Consider the following 22,573-nt stretch of genomic DNA (forward strand, 5'->3'; position numbering starts at 1 on the left):
ATGAGACATAAAAGGATATGTTGCCTTTTGGTTTATCCCTTGAGGTTGCTGTCATAACCATGGACAATAGAGTAGCCTTTAGTGCTGGCAATTCCAGAAGGAAAATAAAAACCGTAGAGGTCACTCTCTCAGGTCCCAGATGAGCCTGTGCTTAATTTTAACCACATGCTTGGTTCTTAAAATGTGATTAAGGGTCAAATCATTAAGCCATCTGCCAGCTCACCTATCAGCCATATGCTTTGTACAAATGCTAATCTGGTTACTAAAGGGTTAATCATCTCATCATATGCTCCTGAAGTAGACTGGATTCCATGATTACTCATCAAACAGTTTCAGAGGTGGGGAACAATACCAGGAAGTGTGAAAACTAAGACCACCAGGCCCTTTCTCTGAAGAATTTGCCTCGAAAGAGATAAAATGTTAATCTATAGGGGGCAGAGGAAAGGGATAAGTATACCAACAGAGCAATGAGAGGGAGGATGGGCACATGCATACTTGGTTCCAGTTCTTTTATTTCTTCTAGTAGTGGCATAGACAGAGGAGGAGAAGACAGAGGGAGGGAGTAAATAGGACTGGCTGGAGTGGGGAGGGGTCAGAAACAGAAAGGGAAGGGCAGGATGGAAAGGAACATGGTGGGCAGAGGGAGAGGCCTACCAAGAACAGACTTGGGAGGGGAGGAGCAGCAGGAGGAGATTGGGGGAAACAATCTGCTATCAATCAAAAATCATCCTGAGTTCATATTGTGACTAAGCCTGTTGAGATCATTCCTGTCAAAGGGTTGTGAAGGCTGGTGTGCCTGGATGGGACCTCTCCTTCCTCCCTCCCCCCACTGCTGTAGTAATCCCTGCTGCTTCCGGTGCAGGTCCCCCTCTGCTTCCCCCAGCCCAGGTGGTGGGGAGGAGATGCCTCCTGAGGTCTGTTGCTATGGAAGAACTTGCTGCTTTTGGGGATTATCCCCAGCCCTGGGAAATCGGGCTTTGCTTTCTCCAAGTTATATTACCAGGGACAAGGGGAGAGCTGGTGCACTTTTTCTTTAAAATACGATCAAGAAAATGCACCACAGAATTAGCCCCAATGTCTTTCCTAAACAACGGTGTTCCTTGTTGTCCCAGTTTTGTGACACCCCAGCTTTGCTTGTTGTGTAGCTGATCTGACATCACTTTGAGAAGTTAAATTTCTACTCATGAACTGCCCTCCAGAGCTGCACCACAAGGCCAGGGCCTCTCTTTGGTCAAATACCTCCTTCAAGTCTACTTCTTCCGCAGTGCTGACAAGACATTAGCCACTTAAGACATTTGATTATTAAATCAAGAACAGCCTTCATGCCTTCTTTCTGTGGACTAGACTTCAAGGAGAAGTGACACAATCCGGGCCCTGTCCCACCTCCCTTGACACAACACAGCGCTCTTGTTGCTATGCACACACACACTTTGTCAGGGGCAAGGCTGAAATTAGTTGGCAAGCTTTCTTGGAGGAGCAAGAACTACCGCATGAACTGTGGTACTCAACATAGTAAAATGAAGCATGCCACAGGCATAAGGAGCTGTCCTGGTGCTGAACCTCACTTTTACTATGGGACTATGATACAGAGACAACATGCTCCTTCTTTGACCTCACTATGCAATCACCATGCTCCCCTCCCCATGGCAGAAGGGACACACATATGCAGCAGGGAGTGAGGAAGGAAGAAGAGGATTAAGTCTCTCCCTGATCTTCAAGCATAGAAATTGCCACTGCTTGCCCCAGTGCAGAGATAACCGATGCACCAATGCAAAGGAAGACGTGGCTGAGCTCAGATGGAGTGCATTACTGAATCCCAGGCTATGCTCCAGAGAATATTTTAATTTAGCCTCTTCTGTCACAGGAGCCAGACCATCCCTATGTAGAAGGGGAATGTTTCTAAAATGAGGTTATCGGAAATGGATGAGATATTTTAAACTGCAAAGCCTTGATTTCATTTTAAACCTTATGGTAAGAGCTTTGGCACTGACTTATTGTGCCCTAGTTTTAGGAAGCCTCTGCCTTTATTTATTTGAATAGCTATTGCTGCTTATTTTTTCCTTGGCCCTGTCTCGCTTTACCTACTGTATCACTCAAAAAATATATCCACTTTTAGCTTTTCCCCCACAATCAACTCCCCACTCTCTTGCTGCTGCAAACAGTTCTCCTGCTCTTTGATTGGTCGGGGGGGGGGGGGGGGGAGGAGGAATAACCCTGGAACCATCTAAAAAAATCCACTTTCTGTATTCACTATTTTACCTGCATAATTTTAAGATTACACTAGAACCAAAATTTATGGGGATGTGATCTGAATTCTACTGCTTCACTCATCTGATGATGTGTTTAATATCCAAGGCCCCAAGCATATAATCACACTTTTAACTCTAAGAATGCATCTAGCCCCATCAAAGTCAGCTGGGCTCCTCAGATGTTTAAAGTTAAGCATATACTGAATCAGCTTGGCTGAATCAGGGCCTTACCACAGGATTGTTTTTAGCAGTTAGCTATATCCCCCCTCCATTTTCCAGCTATAAGATTTTTTTCTAAAATTGCATTTCTGGCTGGCCATCAGTTTGTTCTTCGTCTACATTTTCTAAGAGTGAACATGGCTTGAATGTCAGCTTCTAAGATAAGTTTGCAGGGTTGGTGCTTTGGGCGGGGGAGGGGGGCAGGGAAATCTCTTTATACTTCAACACTCTGCACGTATTACCTGGAAATCATAGACATTAAGCACAGCATCCCCCAATGCTAGCTTTAGAATGATGTTTCAGAGTATAACCATGTTAGGTTTCTCTTTGCTTTACTAATTATATTTCAGCATCATTGGGACAGTACTGTTACCTTAAATTTTGTCATATTTTCTCCCTAGTAATCCAGTTGAAAAGTCATGAAAATCAATTGGTCTTTTTGTTTAAATTGCCTTTTTAAGATGCTGTCTCATCTTTCAGTCAGTCCACTGCACACACACACTTTTCTGACAGCAGTACATTTACAGGCCATCTTTGTCTAGTATTTTGTATAAGACCAAAATATCAGTTCCACAAATTTAAGTTCATAAGAGGCATTGATGGGAGGGACCTGCATCTACTAAAGTCAGCAGGAAATGGATTGAGAGATTCCATACGCCAAAGAACAGCATCCCTGTTATCCTTTAGTCACAATATTTCCTAGAAATGTTCCTATGTGATGCCATACCCAGCAATCATTTTACAGCCCCCACCTAGCACTCTTGTTTTAGCTTTTCCCCTGGAAAGTGCCTTACCTGATCTCTGCCATGGTTTGTTTTCTTCAGTGATATGCCACAGAACTTTGTTTACATGGGACCCTTTTCCAACCTCTTCAAAGTAATGTGTGACTCTGGCAAACCAGGTACCAGCTCATGCCAAAGTCCCAGGTCACTTGTGTATTAGTATAGATCAATGTGAGTGTTTAATGTATAAGAGTGTATTTGGTATTTAAACTTCATGAAAACTAATGGGCTATTATTTGCATTGTTTTCACTTATCCTGTTATAACATAGTAGCAAACATTTACATTGTGTATAACTCTGTCACTAAATAACCCATCAAAGGGGAAAGCAGCATTGTGGAATGCAAATGAAGAACTTTAACAGCAAAGTAATTAGTTCAAGTCAAGTGGTCAGTGTGTATAATGATTAGCGGTCAAAGACTCAAAATGCATTCCTCACTCTCCATCAAAGGAAAAACCCAGGTGGGTAGTGACAGGGTCAATTTGTTTACTGTGAGACGAAACTATAAGAATGGAGTCAAAGAAAGATCATGCATCTCTGGACTGTTTGGACTCTTACAGGGAAATGTACCAGATACAAAGCGGAGATCCCAGGAAACAATCTGGGAATCCTGAAAAGACTTTTGGGAAACTGGCAGTTTACTACATCACTGCTACCATTTGGAATTACAAACTGTAAGTCACCTGTTAATTTATTTTCTGCTTTAACCTCAATAACTCTCATTTCCTTTTCTTTAGCTAATAGACCTTTAGTTAGTTTACGATAGAATAGGCTTTGTCTTTTGGTGTAAGAGCTAGAGTGCCAACAGACCTGGGGTAAGTGACTGGTCTATTGGGCCTGGAAGCAACCTGATGTGGTGTGATTTTTGGTTTAAATGACCTTTTATCACAAAGTCCAGTTTGTCTGGGTGGCAAGGGTAAGGGGACTGCCTGTGACTCCATGATAAAACTGGTGTAGGGTTCCAGGAGTTCACATGGGTCACTGGCTTGGTGAAATCTAATTATAGAATTCACCACTAGTACAGGGGGGTGTCTGCCCTATTTTTTGACAGTCTGTCCTGAGGTACACACGCATAGTTGTGAGCCCTCCAGACACCTTGACAGTAAACAAGCAATATTATTTCACCTAATCCCTCTTCCAAGATGTTCCTTTAAATCATTTGCCAGGGATTGCTCTGCTCCGCTAACACCATCTCCCACATTAGTTGCTACCAAAGAAGACACTTGACTAGGACCGCAGCCCCAAGCACACAGCTGCAGACAATTGCAATTAGCAGCTTTTAGTCCATATATCAGACAACTCCACTCAACAGGGTGTAACAAATTAGAGATAATTACTATGGGGTATTTTGTAGTTTTGGTTTATTTTTAATTGAGTAACTTTAAAGGTGCATTACTTAGTTAATAAAATTCCTTATGCAGCATCAGAGGAAAACAACTCTTGGTGGACTGATACAGGTATAACTAAGCTTTCACTATGAACTTATGCAGGTTGAAATGTTCAGGGTCAAGTAGCAGAAATGGAGCTTTTTACTGGAAAGACATGTCCTGTACTTAAAATGGCCAGCTATAATGTCAGCTGTACTAAGGGGCAGATGGCCAAGCTCCTGCAAATTGTCATAGTTCTGTTGACTTCAATGAAACAATTGATACAAACTGAGGATCTGTCCCAGGTGTTTGAACATGTTTTTTTTTATAAACAGATCAGACAAATACAGAAATGATTTAGGGGGAAATTCTTGTTTTCTAACTTTCGTTAGTTTTTTGTATATTAAAACATCCTGGTATGAGGGTATTCTTTGTTTTAATAGATGAGCCAGTGGAATTTAGAATAAATATAACTGCATTGTATTATCATATACATTGTTAGTCTATTTTAGGGTTTGCTGAATAATAGCTACATCATTTCTCTTAGCCTGGATCTCTTTAGTCATTCTCTGAGCCACTAGGTTTCCATGACAGCAAGCTTCTGTGCGATGCCACTCTTTATTGCTGCTCTAAACTTTCATTGATATATTTCAATCTCGACCTTATAAAAAATTTCCTTTAACAATCAAAAGTGACATAATACAATAACTAGATTTTATTTATAGCGTGATCTTGCCAACAACTACGCACTTTATTGAACTCACTAAAGGCGGTCCATTTTGCCAGAATTATTTTTTTCCCCCAGAAAGAAGCTTTTTACCTGGTTCTACGTCACAGATTTCTGGCAGCACTTAGAAAACAAAACCCACAACTCTGTGGCAGGCCTTAACTCTGCAATGAGTTCTCAGTTGGTTGACCCCTCGGTTCATGCAGAACCCCCAAATCTCCCCTACCAACTGAAGCGGTGTTTAAAAATATATATATATATATTCAACACATTTGCTGTAGAGTAGTAGAATTTTATTGACAGGTATGGGCAGGGGATTTTCCTCCTTAAGAACTGTGGTCAGTCTTAATATTTTCAACGGGAATGATGCATCTAAATCCTTTAGGGCACCTTAGAAAATCTCAGCTACAGTGTTTAGCTCTTTTACTCTTTCCACAAATAATTTCTCCTCACTCCCTGATATCCTTATTGTGTTGTATTACTTCTATGCAGGATAGCGTTCAACCACACATCTCCTGTTAGAAGAACAATAAAATAAATAAATAACCATGAACTAAGCCCTTTTATCGCAAAATGTTACTCATGCTAATCTGTCTGTCTAACAATTTCAAAAGCCAACATGGGGCCTAAACATCAGGTATCTGCCCTCCTGATTGCTTACTTTTTTGAAAGCATACACACATCAGATTTTGCCTCACATGCCTTTTTTTTTTTTTTTTTTTTTGGGCACAGTTCCATTTGTAAGGACTTTTTTTAAACACCCTGCTTTGTAGGAAGCAGCTACCAAGGTGATTCCCACCCAGATTTTTGTAAACAGTCAATATATTTAAATGAGCTACAAACTGAGGAACAAAACACCAACCACAAATTCAGTGACAACTACTAAGCATCCATGAGACTTCAAGAGGTCTTGCAGTACTTGGGCACTTCCCCGCCCCCAATATCTCACTTAATTGTCATAGGTTTTAATATGGACATATTTCCATTATTGATATCTAATGTTAATTGTCTTGATACACTCACTGATGCCACAACCCATGAGTCACAATTAGCTGCACAGCAGAGAACCAGCCCTGTTATCACTGGTAGGTGACAAGATTGCAGAAGGAATCCACAGACAGAGAATGCTAATAAGAAAATGGAAAAGCTTACAGTTAACACAGCCTGTAAGAGCAGGGAAGGAAATCTAGGCCAAAAACATAACCTTGTTGAATGGTTATTTTGAGAAAATGAGGCTGTGCGCGCTCTAAGCTCCTCAGCAAGGGGAGTTTAGATAAAATCCAAGATAAAATGCAGTTATCTTGATATTTAGGCTGGTTATTACAAGCAACATTAGTATTACTTATTTCCTGAAATCTATCTGATAATCAGTCAGTAATGACACCAAACATTCTCTCTTGTAGGCTTAGTAAAGTTTAAATGAGATGTTTTTCTATTGCATGGAACATATAGAGATTGTAATTTAATCATTTAAATACCAATACTGTCAAATCAGGCAACATTAAAAGTTGTAATTTTGTACCTTGGCTATTTTAAGAATAACCAAGATCAAATATAATATGAGATATTAAGGCTCCAACCCTGCAGTGCATTGAGTGCAGCCTAGCCCTTGTATCTGCATAGAGTCCCTTTGAAGAGGGGCTCTGTGTATAGGCAGAGAGACACACCTACCCACACAGCATTGCAGGATAGGGCCTAAAAGTGATTCTACAATGTATTTGGGGGGAAGGAGGGGAGTTGTTATTATATAACAATATAAATTAAGTCATCTGACTTACTGACACATTTATTTCACCTTCTGTACAGTAAGGCGCCATAATCCTTCTGAACAATAGTTTGTTCCCATTTCATCCAGTTGTAAGCGGTCTCTTCCTCTTCACTGTTTGAAAGCTTCATATGCTGATAATTGTAGACATGTGTCTCTCCATTAACCATTGCTTAGCCACACCATATGGATATGGCTCAACTCCTAGCACAACATTAGTGAAAAGTAGCTGGTTTCCATCTGCTGATGAATTCAAAGCAGGCCAAAGAGCTGGCATAGCCAGCCTCTGTCGTTCCTATTCTGTAGCCCTTGAGTAGAAGGCATTATGGGTGGAAAGGGGCTGAGGCTGGAGCAAACTGTGCTTCAGCAACCCTCAGGTGGCCTCTTGGTGATCTGCAGCCAGCTAGCATAAATCACAACAGCTCGTGAAGTGCTAATCTATGCAGGGTCTAGGGCTAGGGTAGATCCAACCCAACAGTAAGGGAGCCACAACCAGCTTCCTTACAGTCCCCCAAAATGGACATGGCAGAGAATTTGGGCCAGGTTACTTAACTAATATTATGCTGATGTGGGCTATACACGCACCTAACTCTCTACTAGTTAGAATATGGAATCATAGAACATTAGAGTTGGAAGGGACCTCGGGAGGTCATCTAGTCCAACCCTCTGCTCAAAGCAGGATCAACCCCAGCTAAATCATCCCAGCTGGGCCTTAAAAACCTTTAAGGATGGAGATCCACCATCTCCCTAGGTAACCCATTCCAGTGCTTCACCACCTTCCTAGTGAATTTTTTTCCCCCTAATATCCAACCTAGACCTCTCTCATGGCAACTTGAGACCATTGCTCCTAGTTCTGTCATCTACTATCACTGAGAACAGCCTAGGTCCATCCTCCCTGGAACCCCCTTTCACATAGTTAAAGGCTATCAAATTCCTCCTCACTCTTCTCTTCTGCAGACTAAGACTAGTTAGATTAATACTTCTTCATTAAGCATCCCTCCAGGTCTCTTATGTATTATTGCCACTGGGGATAAAGTAAAATAATAGGTGAAGCCTATGTTCCTTGTTAGAAAGACCAGAGGGCCAGATTTTGATACCCTTACACACATGGAGTAATTTCTTAGTCCTTTAGATGCTCCATTTGATCTCACTGAGATTGCTTGAGGAATAAAAGTACTAATCAAAGTAAGAGGATCACAGACTAAAACGATTTAAATGTTAATGTCACTTATGAATCTGAATAGCCAGTATTTTAAAAGATCATCTGTAGATGTTATGAACTGGTTTATTAAATTACTGCATTTCAAACCATGATGAAATAATATGCAGCCACCCAATTTCATGTAACTGAATGTTAAAATTACTGTTCTGGAACTATTTAAAGCTTCCAGTGTTTTCACTTTTCCATGGTATTGGAAGTATCCCATTGACATCAATATGGAGAAAACAGATGGCTAGAGTAATGAACAAGTGAACAGTGTGATACTATCAATTGATTACTCACAAGTTCGAATAAAAAATTAGATAGAGAGAAAAGAAGTGGGCTGGTAATTAACTAAGTTGGTGCTATATGTCAAAGTATTTAGAAAACCAGTAAGATACAAATAGACTGTGAAAGGGGTAGCAGTGAAATATTTAGAATAAGAATTCAAGCAGCTTAATAATGAAAAAGGAACTGAAATATGGCTTTTGCCACAGCCCCAAGAGGATTGGATGTGAAGGAAAACAAACATTATTGGGGCAATCAAACTTGTCCTTGTGGGTGACTAATACACTGAGATTAAAGAATTCTCCTAAATTATATTGAACATGATTTCATGATTTGGAAAGGGTCTAGCAAGGAATAATGGAATGAAATAAAGAAAAGAAAACTTAACAGGTAAAGGTCTTTTAACTCTGAAGCCAATTAGAGTGGAATAATCACTCAAGTGAAGTAGGTTCAGTCAACTACAGACAGGTCAAAGCACTCAAGGTCATCCTAAAGGGAAAAAATACACCATTAGTAGGGAAGTCATGGTATTTCCCCTTCTCTCCTAAAATATTTTTATCAAAACATTATAAAGTTGGTCCAAAAGTTTGATTCTTTTCATTTCTGACTTGTTATTCTTGGTCTCTTCCATGTCTGTGTATTCTGTAAAATTACAATGGGGTTTATTATCGTGTCCATTCTTACCAACATTAGGTCACTTGCAATTTTTAAGAAACAGGCTAATCTCTGTGTATGCCAATTTTGGACTGGCTGGTTTTCAGAGGACATGGTGGACAGGAGTAGCCATTTCCAGCCACTGAAAGGTATAGTATATTGGAACTCTAGGGAGGAGTAAATTCCACCAGACTCCAACAGTCCTCGTTCCTAGGAATAATCTCTCCTTCTCAAGACCTGCCCTCCCAGTGGGGTCTATCATTCAGCCTCTCCCTTCATTTCAGTGTCTAACAAGTGGGAAGGTTATATCAGAATGTTAGGCTGGGTAGGAGAAAAAACATGGAATTAAGTTATCAGAATATAACAGCAGAAAGGGCTCTAACAGCTATGTAGAAAAACAAAGGAGCTAGGAGATCATAGAGTCCTGCTTAGAGTAGGAACATGGCCTTCTAGAATTAAGTGGAGGTGGTGTGCTTAGGTGGTGGATGAGTTCTCCTTTTATTCAGTGGAAGAGCAGGTGGTAGAAGATAGATCGTACTCCTACTAGGAAACAGCAGGAGAGAGTGAGCTGAAGAGAAGCATATGCATTTTGAGTGCTCTAAGTGTTAACACATCTTCAAAGCAGACTCCAGGACAAAAAAACCCTCAGATTTTAAGAAAATATTATTAGACTATAATCATCATTATATTAAAAAATATACTGTTACAAAAGTATACTATGATCAGTGATAGACCAAAACTAGTATAAATATCTTTTGCAAATATTTTCTTAAAACTGTAAAAGTACATAGCTAAAAGCCATTGTATAAAACAGTTATTTAGTCTAGGAGAAGGATAGTAGCTAGATTAAGCGTAATAACAGTTTTAAGAAACTCAGATAATACAATATACACTAATGGAGCTGACCTTCATTTTGACCGCTATACAAATCCCGTTAGTTATTGTTTTTTGGTATTTCTCAGAGAAATCTGGCACATAGAAAAGCAATTTCAACAAATGAATTTTACAGGTAGTATGCAGCATCTCTGTCCCTCCAGGTGGTTTTAAAGTTAAAATGCAGGCTTGTTCATGTATTCCTCCATTGTCTGCAAAAACAAAAACAAATGGACAAGTGAAGTGTTACAGACTGTAAAATACTACAAAGTACAGTTAGGACCTGAGCCAGTTATCATTAACAGGGTTCGAGTTTTTGATTGATTTCCAGATCCAGGCCCTATGAACAAACTCTAATCAATTACGTAACTACAATAGTACTTTAAAATCCTGTTAGACTGAACATCTAACTTGCAGATATAGTTGCCTTTTGTATGTGCCATTACTGCAAGCTGGTGGGCTCCCTCATTAGCCCCGGGGAAAAAACAAAAAACAGTGCCTCACCCATGCCTCCCTCAGGCTCTTGCTCCAGGCAGAAGTTATTCTTCAAACACATAAAATGCTTTTCCTTTGACCAAAGAAGGCAGGAGAGACCTTTCCCCTTGCATCTCTCCCCACCTTTAAACCCATGCTGAGTTATGGGACAGGCAGGCAGCTCTTAACCCTTTCCTGGCTGTTATCCTATCAGCATGTGCAAATACCAGCCTGACTGGAAAAAAAACTGCAAAGGGGCCTATTCACATAGTGTTTCCCTATCTAGTTCTACCAGCCTCTCATTTCCTTCCCCACTAATGATCATCCTGAAATGGAATCATTCATAGCGTTTGCCAGTTCTTACCATTCTTGGCTCACTAAGGTAACTTAGAACATTAAAAAAAACGAAGCTCATTCCTGCAAGTTTTTTAACAGAAATCTCTCACCTATTCCTCCTGGGAACCACTATATGGCTTAGTTATGGACAAAATGGAGGTTGCCAGCACAGACTTGCTGATCATAGAATCATAGAATATTAGAGTTGGAAGGGACCTCAGGAGGTCATCTAGTCCAACCCCCTGCTCAAAGCAGGACTAACTTCAGCTGATTTTGATATTAGCATATAGGTCATCTGTGCTTCCAATTTATTAGTGAAACCATTAAAAAAAATCATTCAGGCCATCCACCTTGAGGTGTTAAATATCATTTAAAAATTATATAAACAAATTCTTAATACAGTGTCTAATATCTAACAACTGACATGACTGATTAACCACCATTTTACTTGTGAAGTAGCCAGTGACAGTATATAAAAAACTTGGTATCAGTTTCACAGGATGCCAGAGAGTTAAACTAAGGGTATAAAATGTTGCCACCTTTTGTAATTATAAGGTTGTACCTTGTAGTACTAAATTTCAGACATGTTGGAATATCGAACATTAGGGTGTTTCCGTTGTGTTTTCTACTCCTGTCACACAAAGAAAACAGTTAGGTGTGTGCCTCCTCTGTCTGTCTCTGCCTTACCTCTTGTAACATATCAGAATCTTCTATGGCTTTCACTGCTGATTTCTTTGAGGTTTCTTGTATTTCTCCACCCATTATAAACTCATCAAGAATAAAATAAGCCTTTTCAAAATTAAAGATAATATCGAGCTCACACACCTGAGGAAGCAAAACACATATTTAAGCACAATGTTTTAGCATTATACTTATTAGCATTGCTAGAGCTGATTGAATAGGTTTGGCAATCTATGTATGCACTCTTGTGGCAGACAGATAGTAAAGTGAGAAATAGAAATACTGAATATTAGGTGATATCATAACTTCTGCGCTAGTTGAAATCATATTCTTCTCTGCATGAACAAAGACTAAGTAAAAACAGATTTGTTTAAATGCTCCTTGTTATAAATACTTATTAAAAGAAATTTCATGGTGTAAGACTTTACACCAAATACTTTATAGTCTTTGACAGATCAAAACCAAAAAGACAATGGAAAACACTGCAAAATGATTTATGTTAGGGAGGAGTCAGATAAATCAACTGCTCAAGAGAACAAGATAGAAAATGTTCATAGACGTGAGTAGCATGCAATGCCTCCCTTGTATCCTCTCCCAGTCCCATATCACCCTCATTATGCCCCCAATCCCCCTGCTGATCTCATGCCCTCATGTGGCGTTTCCTGTTACTTGATATGAGCTAAAAAAAATATCTGGACATTTTTGAAGAATTTAAAAGAAAAAACACCAAAACTTTAAAATTTTTTCTGTTTTTTTCCCAAACTTTCCAGACAACGTTTCCCCTGAGAAGAGATGTGGCTTGTAAAATGTCATGCTTGTCTTCTCTTTGGGGATGGGCATACAATGGGACGTTAGCTCCCTATAATAGTCTCGGCACTATTTTATGGTTATATCGTGCTGATACACCTCATGCTGGATATGTGGACATGGTGCAAGAAAGGCAGAGGGAAGGAGGGAGTAAGAGCAGCTACACAGATTTTCATGCCTGCCTTTGTGACAAATTCCTAAAGTGCAAAAAATATCACAACTAACTTAAGGAAGAAAAGGAAACTTACATTTCCAAAATACCTGTCCAGTAGTTCTACATAACGATGAACAATCTCTAGCGTCAGGAGCTCATTATCCTGGTCTTCTATTGCACAGCAAAAATATAAACTAGCATACCTACAAAAATGAAAATGGGTGAGTGTTGGTAAACCCTGAAGAAATAACTCGATCACAGAAATAGTTTGGTTCATTTCCCTACCTATGCAAGTCTGTTCTCTACAGTAAGGCTATGTCTACATTAACACTTACTGCAATATAACTTATGTCACTCAGGGGTGTGAAAAAGCCACCCCCAAATGACGTAACTTACACCGACCTAACGTGTAGACAGTGCTATGTTGGCAGGAGAGCTTCTCCTGCCAACATAGCTACTACCCTTGCACGGCTGAAGTAGTTAAGCTGACAGGAAAGCTCTCTCCTATTGGTTTAGAATGGTTACCACTGTAAACTCTCTCCTATAGCTGTAGCCTAACAGTTGAGTTGATTTCCCTCTCTCAGCACCTTTTACTTTAAAAATAATTAAAATAATTATTTTTTTGTAAAAAAGCTGGGCAGATTTATTGAATACCTCCTCAATATTTAAGCTTTAGGACTACACTTAAAAATACCAACTGGTATGGGATAAAAATCTCCCCAAATGCTGCAGTAGCCCCTGTTGTAGGGTGTATTGTTTTAGATTATAGAATAATTTGTGCTTCAAAAACAGAAGGGTAGAAAGAACAAAATGTGGGCCACTATCCAGGCTACCAAATGGTTAATATGCTAATTTATGAGTACTTAAAAAATAGATTACATGTAAATACTTGTGCTGCTCAATTCTTTCTACTGATTTGTAGCAGATTTTATGTCTAGTTAATCCAGTATGATTGCTGGGGGGGGGGGGGGGGGGGAAGGAGAAGAGAAAGAAGATCCACCTGAGCCTTCTTCCTTGGGTAGTGGCTGAAGCTCCATTTTAGCAAAGCATCTAAACCTGTGTCAATCTATCCCTTTTCAACAAAGCACTTAAGAACATGCTTCATTTTTGTACTTTGCTGAATAAGGGTGGGCTGCTGCCTTAAGGCCTTTATTTCTCTCCTGTAACTATAAAGGGAGTGGTAACTTATCATCACAGAGACTTGTATACCTAGGGAAGGGACAAGTTCCAGAATAGTAAATACTGCAAAGATAAGATTTGTCAGAAGGCTCAATACAGTGTGTGTAACTTTACAATAGACAGACAAAACATAACATGCTTTTCAGCATGATACCTTTAAATTACCTAGGCGTAGCATATCCTATAATTTAAACTGTCAATCAATTCTTACTCCCATTTTTCTTCAGTGGTAAGGAATACAGGTATTTTTCAAATGACAATTCACCATGTCAATTTATGGAACGGAGAAAGGCAGGCTGATTTTGTTTGGTTTTTTTTTTGCGCTCTCTCGCGCTCTCTACATCTACATCCTTATTCTTATCAAACTACTCACACCTTTTGTAAACAAGCTTTAGGTCTTTCCAGTCGACAAAACTGCTCATCTTTTGATTGCGAGCCAGAATAATCTGAACAATTTCCCGTGTGATCTTTTTCCTCTCTTTGTCAGGTAACGTTGTGTACCACTTCTGAAGTCTTAATTTCCCTTGTCGGCTGAACAGCAGTATAAAGCGTATCTACAGTAAACAAAGCAACATGTTAACACCAGGTCATGTGCAACTGCTATTCTTTTACTTTATTATTAAGGAACATGGCAACTGACAAAGAAAAACTCGTCCCTGTGCACAGGGCCGATATAATGGTACATAAACTCCTATGAATTTCACCATTAATGCACACATTTAAAGTCTTCCCTTGTAAAACACATTCCTCATTTAAGCATATAAAAGAAATAAAGGTGCAATCAAGTGCATGATTTTTATTTTATCCAGAGATTTTAGAGACTAATCTGAGTAACGCTGAAAGTTTACCAATTATATAACTACAATGAAACATACCTGGCTATATCAGAATATTTCAGATGTGCCAAGGCACTAGTACAGACCCACCCCTCTCCTAATTACAGGGAAAAGCTGTTCTGATGATTGGGCTTACAAATTTACCCTAATTGTGAGCTCAACTGTAAAAAGTACATAAAAGTTCATAACATGTCACAATAATCTATAACAAGTGTTGATGGGAAAAGGTATGAAAGGGAGACTAAATTAATCTAAACAAAAAGGTCTACTGATATAACTCAAGGACTGTGTTAAGATCATGCTTGATAGACTAGAAAATATGGGTCTGGAAATTAATGAACCAAAATTGGGTTGTCGAATATTAAGCCTAATTGGTGGACAAAATAATGAGGGGTTGTGTTATTCAACCCATTATTCTCTTTTTGGGTGCTTAAAGAAATAGACTTGGGAGGGAAATGGGGGAGAACAGATGGAGGCTATTGGAGGAAGCTTCACCATCATGGCTGCCACCCCCATCATCTCCTGGAACCCCAGGCCTTTGTCATCCAGATCCTGAATGATGTCCTGACCACACTGGGATTCAGATATCACCACCACCCTTGCCAGCTCCAGCTGAATGCCAACCACCACCGGGGATGAAACGGGATTGAATTTTAACAGCAGCAGCAGCAACAACTTCCCTTTTCCCCAAAAGGATCACTTATTACCATTTGACTGACAAGCAAGGGGGGTTATTCCTTCTGAAACTCTCCTGCTAAAGGGAAAAGGATGTTATTACAATGACAGCCTTATTTAATATTTTACATTTCAAATGCTTTAACTGGTTTTCCGTCTTTTCTTTATCTTTAATAAAAAGTTAAAAGGATTTGTAATGGTGTGTTTGTCATGGTACTAAGCAGGCTGAGTCTCTGTATACCAAACCCTGTTTAATGCTAGACAGTGACTGGGTATGTTAAAAACCTTTGGCCCATTTATTCCATCTAAATTAATACAACAGGACCTTGAGGATCAGTAAATAAAAACATAAGAATGGCCATATTGGGACAAACCAGTTGTTCATCTAGCTCAGTACCCTGTCTTCCATTAGTGGCCAATGCCACACACCTCAGAGGGAATGAACAGGGCAATTATCAAGTGATCTATCCCGTCATCCACTCCCAGCTTCTGGCAGTTAAGAGGCTTTGGAATGAAATTCTGAGAGGAAGGATGATCTTGTGGCTAAGGCTGCTGGACTGGGAGATCTGTCACAGACTTCCTGTGTGATCTTGGGCAATTCTACAAGAAGTTCTATGTGGATAGACCCTCAAAGCCACACATAGGAGACTTTTCAAGAACAGGTTGAACCTGTCAGGGGTAGTCTAGATATACTTGGTCCTGCCTTCATATCAGCACAGGAGGCTGGACTTGATGACTTTTTTGAGGTCCCTTCCAGTCCTTTACATTTCTATGATTTTATGGATTTTCTGTATTTGAGGATGATAATCCAAGGAGCTGAATGCTTTCAACTCCTATTTCATGTTGATTTCAGTAGCAGTTGAAGGTGTTCAGCATATGAAAAAAACCTGAGCCATAGTTCCCAGATCTTTAACTTTTTCACTGTACATATGAGCACTAGACATGCTTGCAATCTGGCAGTTAAAATTGTCATACAGTGTGTCTAATATCATAATACAGTCAAAAACTACATTAAAAGTACATTAAGATTGCAAAGTCAAACACTCAAAAATTAGGAAATGTAAGAAAACACAGGTAGTCTTCATTCTGGCTTCAGCCCACTTGAACACATGCATTGATACAGACTTTAGTTACATAATCACAGTATTTTTTCTACAGGATCCCTATTTCATTCAGTGCACTGAATGGGACAGTGCTCTTAAATAAGCAACTAATCAATATTTTGTTTTCTCTTTATTGTTCAATGTGTGGCCCATGCCTTATTTACTGTACACAATTCAAACACTGCTAGAAAGACAGAATTATTCATTTCCCTACGGGTTTTCTATGGCAGTCATCACTATATCTGGGTGCTTCACAAATATTCATGAATTTATTTTCACACACCCCTTTAAGATGAGAGGCATCATGAAGGATAGGATTTAGGCAGAGGTCACAGAAGTTAATGATTCTGTGGCTTTACTGGACTTCCATGACTTCTTCAGATGTCAGTGGCTTCCGCCAGGCCTGGGGTCAGGACTGTCAGTCCTCCCCCATGTGGTTGCAGCTGTCATTCCTTCCCCTCACCCTACTCCAGCCCTCTCCTCCCACCCCTGGTTATTTTTAGTAAAAGACAGACAGGTCACAGGCTCCCGTGAATTATTTGTTTATTGTCCACGACCTGTCTATGACTTCTACTAAAAATAACCGTGACAAAAATCTTAACCTTAGGTATTATCCCCATCTGTAAAATGGAGAACTGACATGCAGAGAAATTTAGGTCAGAAGTAATGTTAGGTGTCCAATTTGAAACATCTAGGTCCTGATTTTTCAGAGTCCTTAGCATTGTCCAGCATATTATATGTTCACAGCACAGCCGGCCTTCAGTTGCAGCAGTGAGTGCTCAACACGTCTGCAAATCAGAACCTACAGGTCTCTCAAGCTGGATACCCAGAAAATGAAGAATACACAGTAGCCATGTGTGAAAATGTTCCATCAAGTGACTTTCCCAGCATCACACAGGAATTTTGTATCAGAGGCAGGAAAAGCATCCAAGACAGCATTCAACTGTCCTAACCATCACTTCTCTTCCTACATCCTCTGCCTCATTCACTACATGGCTTCCAACTTCTACAACAAAAGAAGGAGGGATCCTACAGACAAGTCCCCTTCGCTACCCTCATTCATCCCTAGTGCAGGTCTTTCCTGGGCACTAAGGCAGTAGTCCTGTGGAAAAAAATAGTATGTGATCATGTAATTAAAAAGTGTATCAAAACGCATACGCACAAGAAGTCCAATTAAGGTTGCACGAGCAATCTTAATTCAGGCATTTCCTAATTTAGGAATTCTTGACTTGGCACCCTTAACATTCTCTTAATGTGGGTGTTTTGGTGTGTGTAATTTCCAAGGTTTTTAAAAAAGGAAACTGAAAAAACAAATTACAGCATGTGGCATTCTATTGACATCCACACGGTTCATCAGCAGGGCTGGAAACACAGGCCTCTGTCACTTGCATACAGATCACTTGAGCTAACAGAGTAACTGACTGCAGTAGTCAGTAGTAAGACCTGATGAAGAGCTGTGTGTAGCTCAAAATCTTGTCTTTCTCCAATAGAAGTTGGTCCAATCAAAGATAATACCTCACCCACCTTGTCTCTCTAACATCCTGGAACCCAACACTACTGCTGCTTGTGGTGTTAAGTTGTCTGTTTTTATGGAACATATTGCTAGTTGGTTTCACAGATGTTTGCTGAGAGCTGAGGACTGGTGAGGTTCAGAAACCTAGGGTTCCATTTCAGGCTCTGGAGGGAGTGAATCTAGTGGACAGACACTTCAGACCATCTGCCCCCTCCCCACTCATCCCAATGTGACCCCTTCTGTCCTGTCCTCTCCAACCTGTCCCTGTTCTAGTCCTGTCTTTTCTACACCCATGGTTCCTTGTCCCAGTTCCATTCGTCTCACCTAGCTAGTGCCAGTCTCCTTTCCCAGCACATCCCAGTTCCCCCCATTTCCTGGATTCTCATCAGATCTGTTCCCCCACATCTTGGCCTCCAATAGTTCCCCCCCCCCCACCACACACACATTGGCTCCCACTCCCAATCTCCCTCCCTAGGCTCCTTGTCCTACCTCAATATCCACTCACTCCAGCTCCTCCATCAAATTTATCTTTCCTTCCCTCCTCACTTCTTTTCCCCTGGTTCTCAGACTAGTTTCCAAGTCTACCTTGTCCTAGTGTCTGTCCAGCTCCAGCCACCCCCTTGCCTCCTCCACCTACTGGCTCTTGCTGGGGTTGCCAACTTTCTAATTTCTGAAAACCATACCCCCCCACCCCACTTCTTCCCTTGAGGCCTTGCCCCCTGCCCTGTCTCTTCACCCTGCTCCACCTCTTCCCCCCAATGCCCTAACACTGTTCCTTCCCCCTCAACTCCAGCGTAAGCAGACCCAAAGGACTTGCAAACCCCAACTCCAGCAGGCTGCCGCGGAGTGCAGGTCAAAAGAGTGCCACAGCTGCATGGGAGCCACCAGGCAGCCCTGCTGGCGAACTAAGACAAGCGGGGCTACCTGCCCAGCAGCCCCTTTGCCTGCTTGCTCAGGCCCTTCCCACTCCAGAGCTATCTGACGTGCAGCCAGTGGGAAGTGCTGGCGGGCAGGGCAGCTCATGTTCCTTCCCTCCCGAGGAATGTTCCATGCCTGCTGGGAGCCCCTGACCCCGCTTGCCATGGGCTCCTGCACTCTGTCCTCCACTATAGTCCTGCAAACTGTGCTCCTCACAGGGGCTGCCTGAGCTGGGGCATGCGTGCTGCTGTGGGAGCTGCCTCTTCAAGGTCGGGTAACAGGCTCCCCCCCCACACACATACACACACAGTAACCGGACTTTTGGTGTCTAGTCAGTAAATCTGACCAGACACTGCCAGGTCCCCTTTTCGACCAGACACTCCCCACATTTCACTCTCTGTCTCCCAAGCCGAGTCTCTCCCCACACTACAACTCCCACTTCAGTCTCTCTGCCCCCTGCAGACAGCTTCCAGTTCCAGTCACCCCACTGAAGCCCCTTGTTCCAATCTCCTTTGACCCCATCATTCCTCATACACAGGTTTTGCTTTTGTACCCCTTGCATTTGAATCAGGCATTTTCCTCCTCCATGCTGCTGCTCCCAGCAGGGAGCACTGAGAGCAGAGCCCTGCTCTCAGTTCAGGCACCAAGACCTGGCATGGCCCACAGCAGCCCAGAGTTGCAACTGCAGAAAAGTCTTACTTTGCTGAATTGGATAATGCTCAAAACAGATGGATTCTTCATTGAATGTAGTGTCTAAAGTCTAAGAAATCTCTTCTAAGCACATGCAGACAGTGGTTTTTCAAAGGTTTATAACTTGGCCAAATTTGGGCAGATTTTCATAGGGCCAGCAAAGGGCACATTCCTCACTCTGAGGTCACCCCCTGCCAAATTTCAAGTCCCCAAGTCAAAGCATAGGGATAGCAGTGTTGTGCAAAGAAAAGAGTGCCAGATTATTTTATTTTTAACCTGAGCAAAATAATCTCTTTTTCCCTAGCCTTATTCTCAGAAATGGCTGAATTGCTTTTGCCTGGAATTTTCCAAAAAACCCAAAGCTTGTGGCAGGCATACTGCATAGAAAATTTCATCCCAAAAGGTTAAAGTTTGACAAAGTTACAAACAACTGAAACTAGGTCTCAAAATGTTCAGGTTGCCCAACACATCTGAAAAGGTGGCACTACCACCTCCAGCCATAACACACACGCAGTTCTGCCACCCATATTTGTGTTGAGCAGTACCTCACTGTGTGAACAGTCCCATTGATTTCAATGGGATTACTCCTGAGTTCTACTCATTGTAAGGGAGGGCAGCAGAATCAGTTCTAAACTATTAGTTAGAAAAAAAATACCACCAACCACACGTGCAAAAACTGGATTACGGCACCTTGATTCAAACTGGAGGGTTTCAAATAAAGCACCATCATTTTTTTCCTCTTGCTAAAGCTTCATTTCTATCTATAGAGATGGGACAGAACCAAATTCCTGGATCCAAACAGCACTGGACTCAGGGGTTTTTCAAAATCCTGCCCTATATCTGAATGAGTTTCATAAACTGTCTCATCTTTATTGTGAGCCACATGTGTCCAGATTCACTGGGACAAATTGTTTGGGGCAGAACTGGGTTGCTGGTGGTAGAAAGCAGTTTGCACCACCTCTGCATTCTCCCTGACAACAAGCCAAGCCAGGAACTAACCTGGCCCTACCACAGGTCAAAAATACTTTTGATCCAGCTGCCCATAGCCCAAGGGCTATTCTGTCAGCTGAGGATTGCTGAGGCAGAACAGTGCACAGCCACTCATTTTCCCCTCTCAAGAATATCCACATGCTGTCAGCTGGGAGGGAAGTTGCGATGATGGCTTTAGACTATCTGGGGACTCCTTCTACACAGGGAGAATCATGAAGAGACTGAATCGCCTGGCTTTCTGGCTCCTCTGCACTGCAGCAGTCGATGCAAGAGTCAGGCCCTAGACAGGGACATCAGATAGGAAATGCTCAGATTCCAGATCTAAGTGCTGGACCACACCCTCTGCTGGTGTAAATCCCTGGAGCTCCGCTAAAAAAAATCAATGGGGCTACTCTGTGTTACACCTGCAGAGGATCTCTCAGGATGTGCCATGGACCCATGTTTTGGCTATAGACAATTTAAAACATATTCAAGAATTAAAATTCAGGTTACAGTTAGGATTCAGGATTACCATTAAGATTATAAATTAAGGATTCTGTAAAGAAAGCCTTGCACTACAGTAAATTATAAATATATCCAGCAAACAAATGCACCAGTGAAGCTTCTTAAAAAAAAAAAATCCCTGTTTCTAATCTCGCTGTAGCTGGGTTTAAACAGAACTATTTGGTGGCTAATAAAAGCCACATTTAAATATTCCACATTTAAGAAAACTCATTAGGAAAGGAAAACAACCTTTTATCATGTTTTCTTAATTTTAGAATGGTTTGTTTAAATATTTAAAAGTAGCTCAGCATCAGCAGAGAGAAATAATTGTTTAAGATTACTCAGGATATAACAACATTGCTTTTTCTAGTTGTAAATCTTTTGAGAAAAATGATAAAATTGGCTTACTCTGCACAAGTCACACACGTTGTGTTTTCCATTCCATGTGTGGGCATACAAGAATTTACAGACAATTCTGTTGGCTACAGGTGAAAATACTGTATCTTATTCACTGCACTCGTATTTCACAATGGATCTGAACTACAACTAGTTTGTTTTTTAGTTGTTTTATGTGAGAAACCAAAGGCTTCAAATCCTCTGTCTTTGTGATGTTCTGTGTGATGGGTTCTAGGCCCCTCCTGCCTTCTGAGAGGTCCAGTAGACAGGCACTGTACTGCATTTACACAAAGGCCTATGCATATGTGCTCTGTCCTTGACAATGTGTCTGTCATATTGGTAGGCAAATGCATTATCTGGAGACTAAGAGATGTGTGTTAATAAGGAAGGCTTCAAAAATGTGATCATTCTGGGGAAAGTGAAAGGTTTTATCTAATCTCCCTGTGGAAGGATTAGTAAAGCTCTAGAAAATGGTCATTGCTATTATTGGACTAATTCACTTGATAAAATAAATGGGATTTGGTAGTTGCTGAAAGCCTACTAGTTGTAATGGTGTCCCAATAAGATACCTAAAGAAAAAAAAGTTTCTGGCCCCTCAGCAGGAAAGGCCTGATTCAGATCAAAGGACTATGTCACAGCATGGCTCTGTTTGTGCTACCAACTTGTTTTGACATTATAATAGTACTGGAGTTGTAAAGGCTACCTCCACATAGATTCAGGCACAGTGCTTACTGTACACAGAGTTGACTGATGATGACAGAGGTTGGTTGGGTTACGAGTTATTTTGTTATCTGCACAGCAAGGTACCTCCACAGCCTTTGTTAAGATGATTGCATTTTCAAAAGCACACCATTAAGTCTCAGGGGATGAAGGCAGTCAGTGTACTGGGCCAGTAAATGTGCATTTAAGAGCAGCCTACTCACAAACAGGACCAGGTAATGGCTATTCTATTAAATACACCTCTAAGTTTCAATGACTATTTAAATATTTACACACAGCTAAACAGCTTCAACAGAAGAAACCTCACAACAAAATATTCCATCGCTTGGTGGTTGGAGCCCTCCCTCCAAGCGGGGAGACCCCATTTAAATTCTCTCCCCACCTCATGGAAATTGAACCCTGCTCCCAGGTGAGTGCTCTAACCATTGGGTTAAAAGTTATAAAGTGGCCACCAGCACCACCTTCTCCTCTCCCACACCCCCTCCAGATTTTG

At 41.1% G+C, this 22,573-nt stretch overlaps 1 protein-coding gene across 4 annotated transcripts in view; it reads right to left on the bottom strand.

Moving 5' to 3' along the window:
* Nucleotides 1-5,309: 5,309 nt before the first annotated feature.
* AP1S3 (adaptor related protein complex 1 subunit sigma 3) overlaps nt 5,310-22,573 on the bottom strand; it is a 43,285-nt gene continuing 26,021 nt past the window's right edge. For all 4 annotated transcript variants that reach the window (XM_067538977.1, XM_067538981.1, XM_067538979.1 and 1 more), the window contains 4 exons: nt 14,132-14,310; nt 12,672-12,780; nt 11,623-11,760; nt 5,310-10,337 (listed from right to left, as the gene is read on the bottom strand). In XM_067538977.1, coding sequence (XP_067395078.1) covers nt 10,302-10,337; nt 11,623-11,760; nt 12,672-12,780; nt 14,132-14,310 — 462 coding nt within the window. In that variant the 3' untranslated portion in view covers nt 5,310-10,301. The remainder of the gene's footprint in view (nt 10,338-11,622; nt 11,761-12,671; nt 12,781-14,131; nt 14,311-22,573) is intronic.

The sequence above is a fragment of the Emydura macquarii genome, unplaced genomic scaffold (genome assembly GCF_026122565.2).
Source record: "Emydura macquarii macquarii isolate MOO-44397 ecotype Brisbane River unplaced genomic scaffold, CSIRO-AGI_Emac_v2 contig_499, whole genome shotgun sequence".
In the NCBI taxonomy this organism is placed as follows: Eukaryota; Metazoa; Chordata; order Testudines; family Chelidae; genus Emydura; species Emydura macquarii.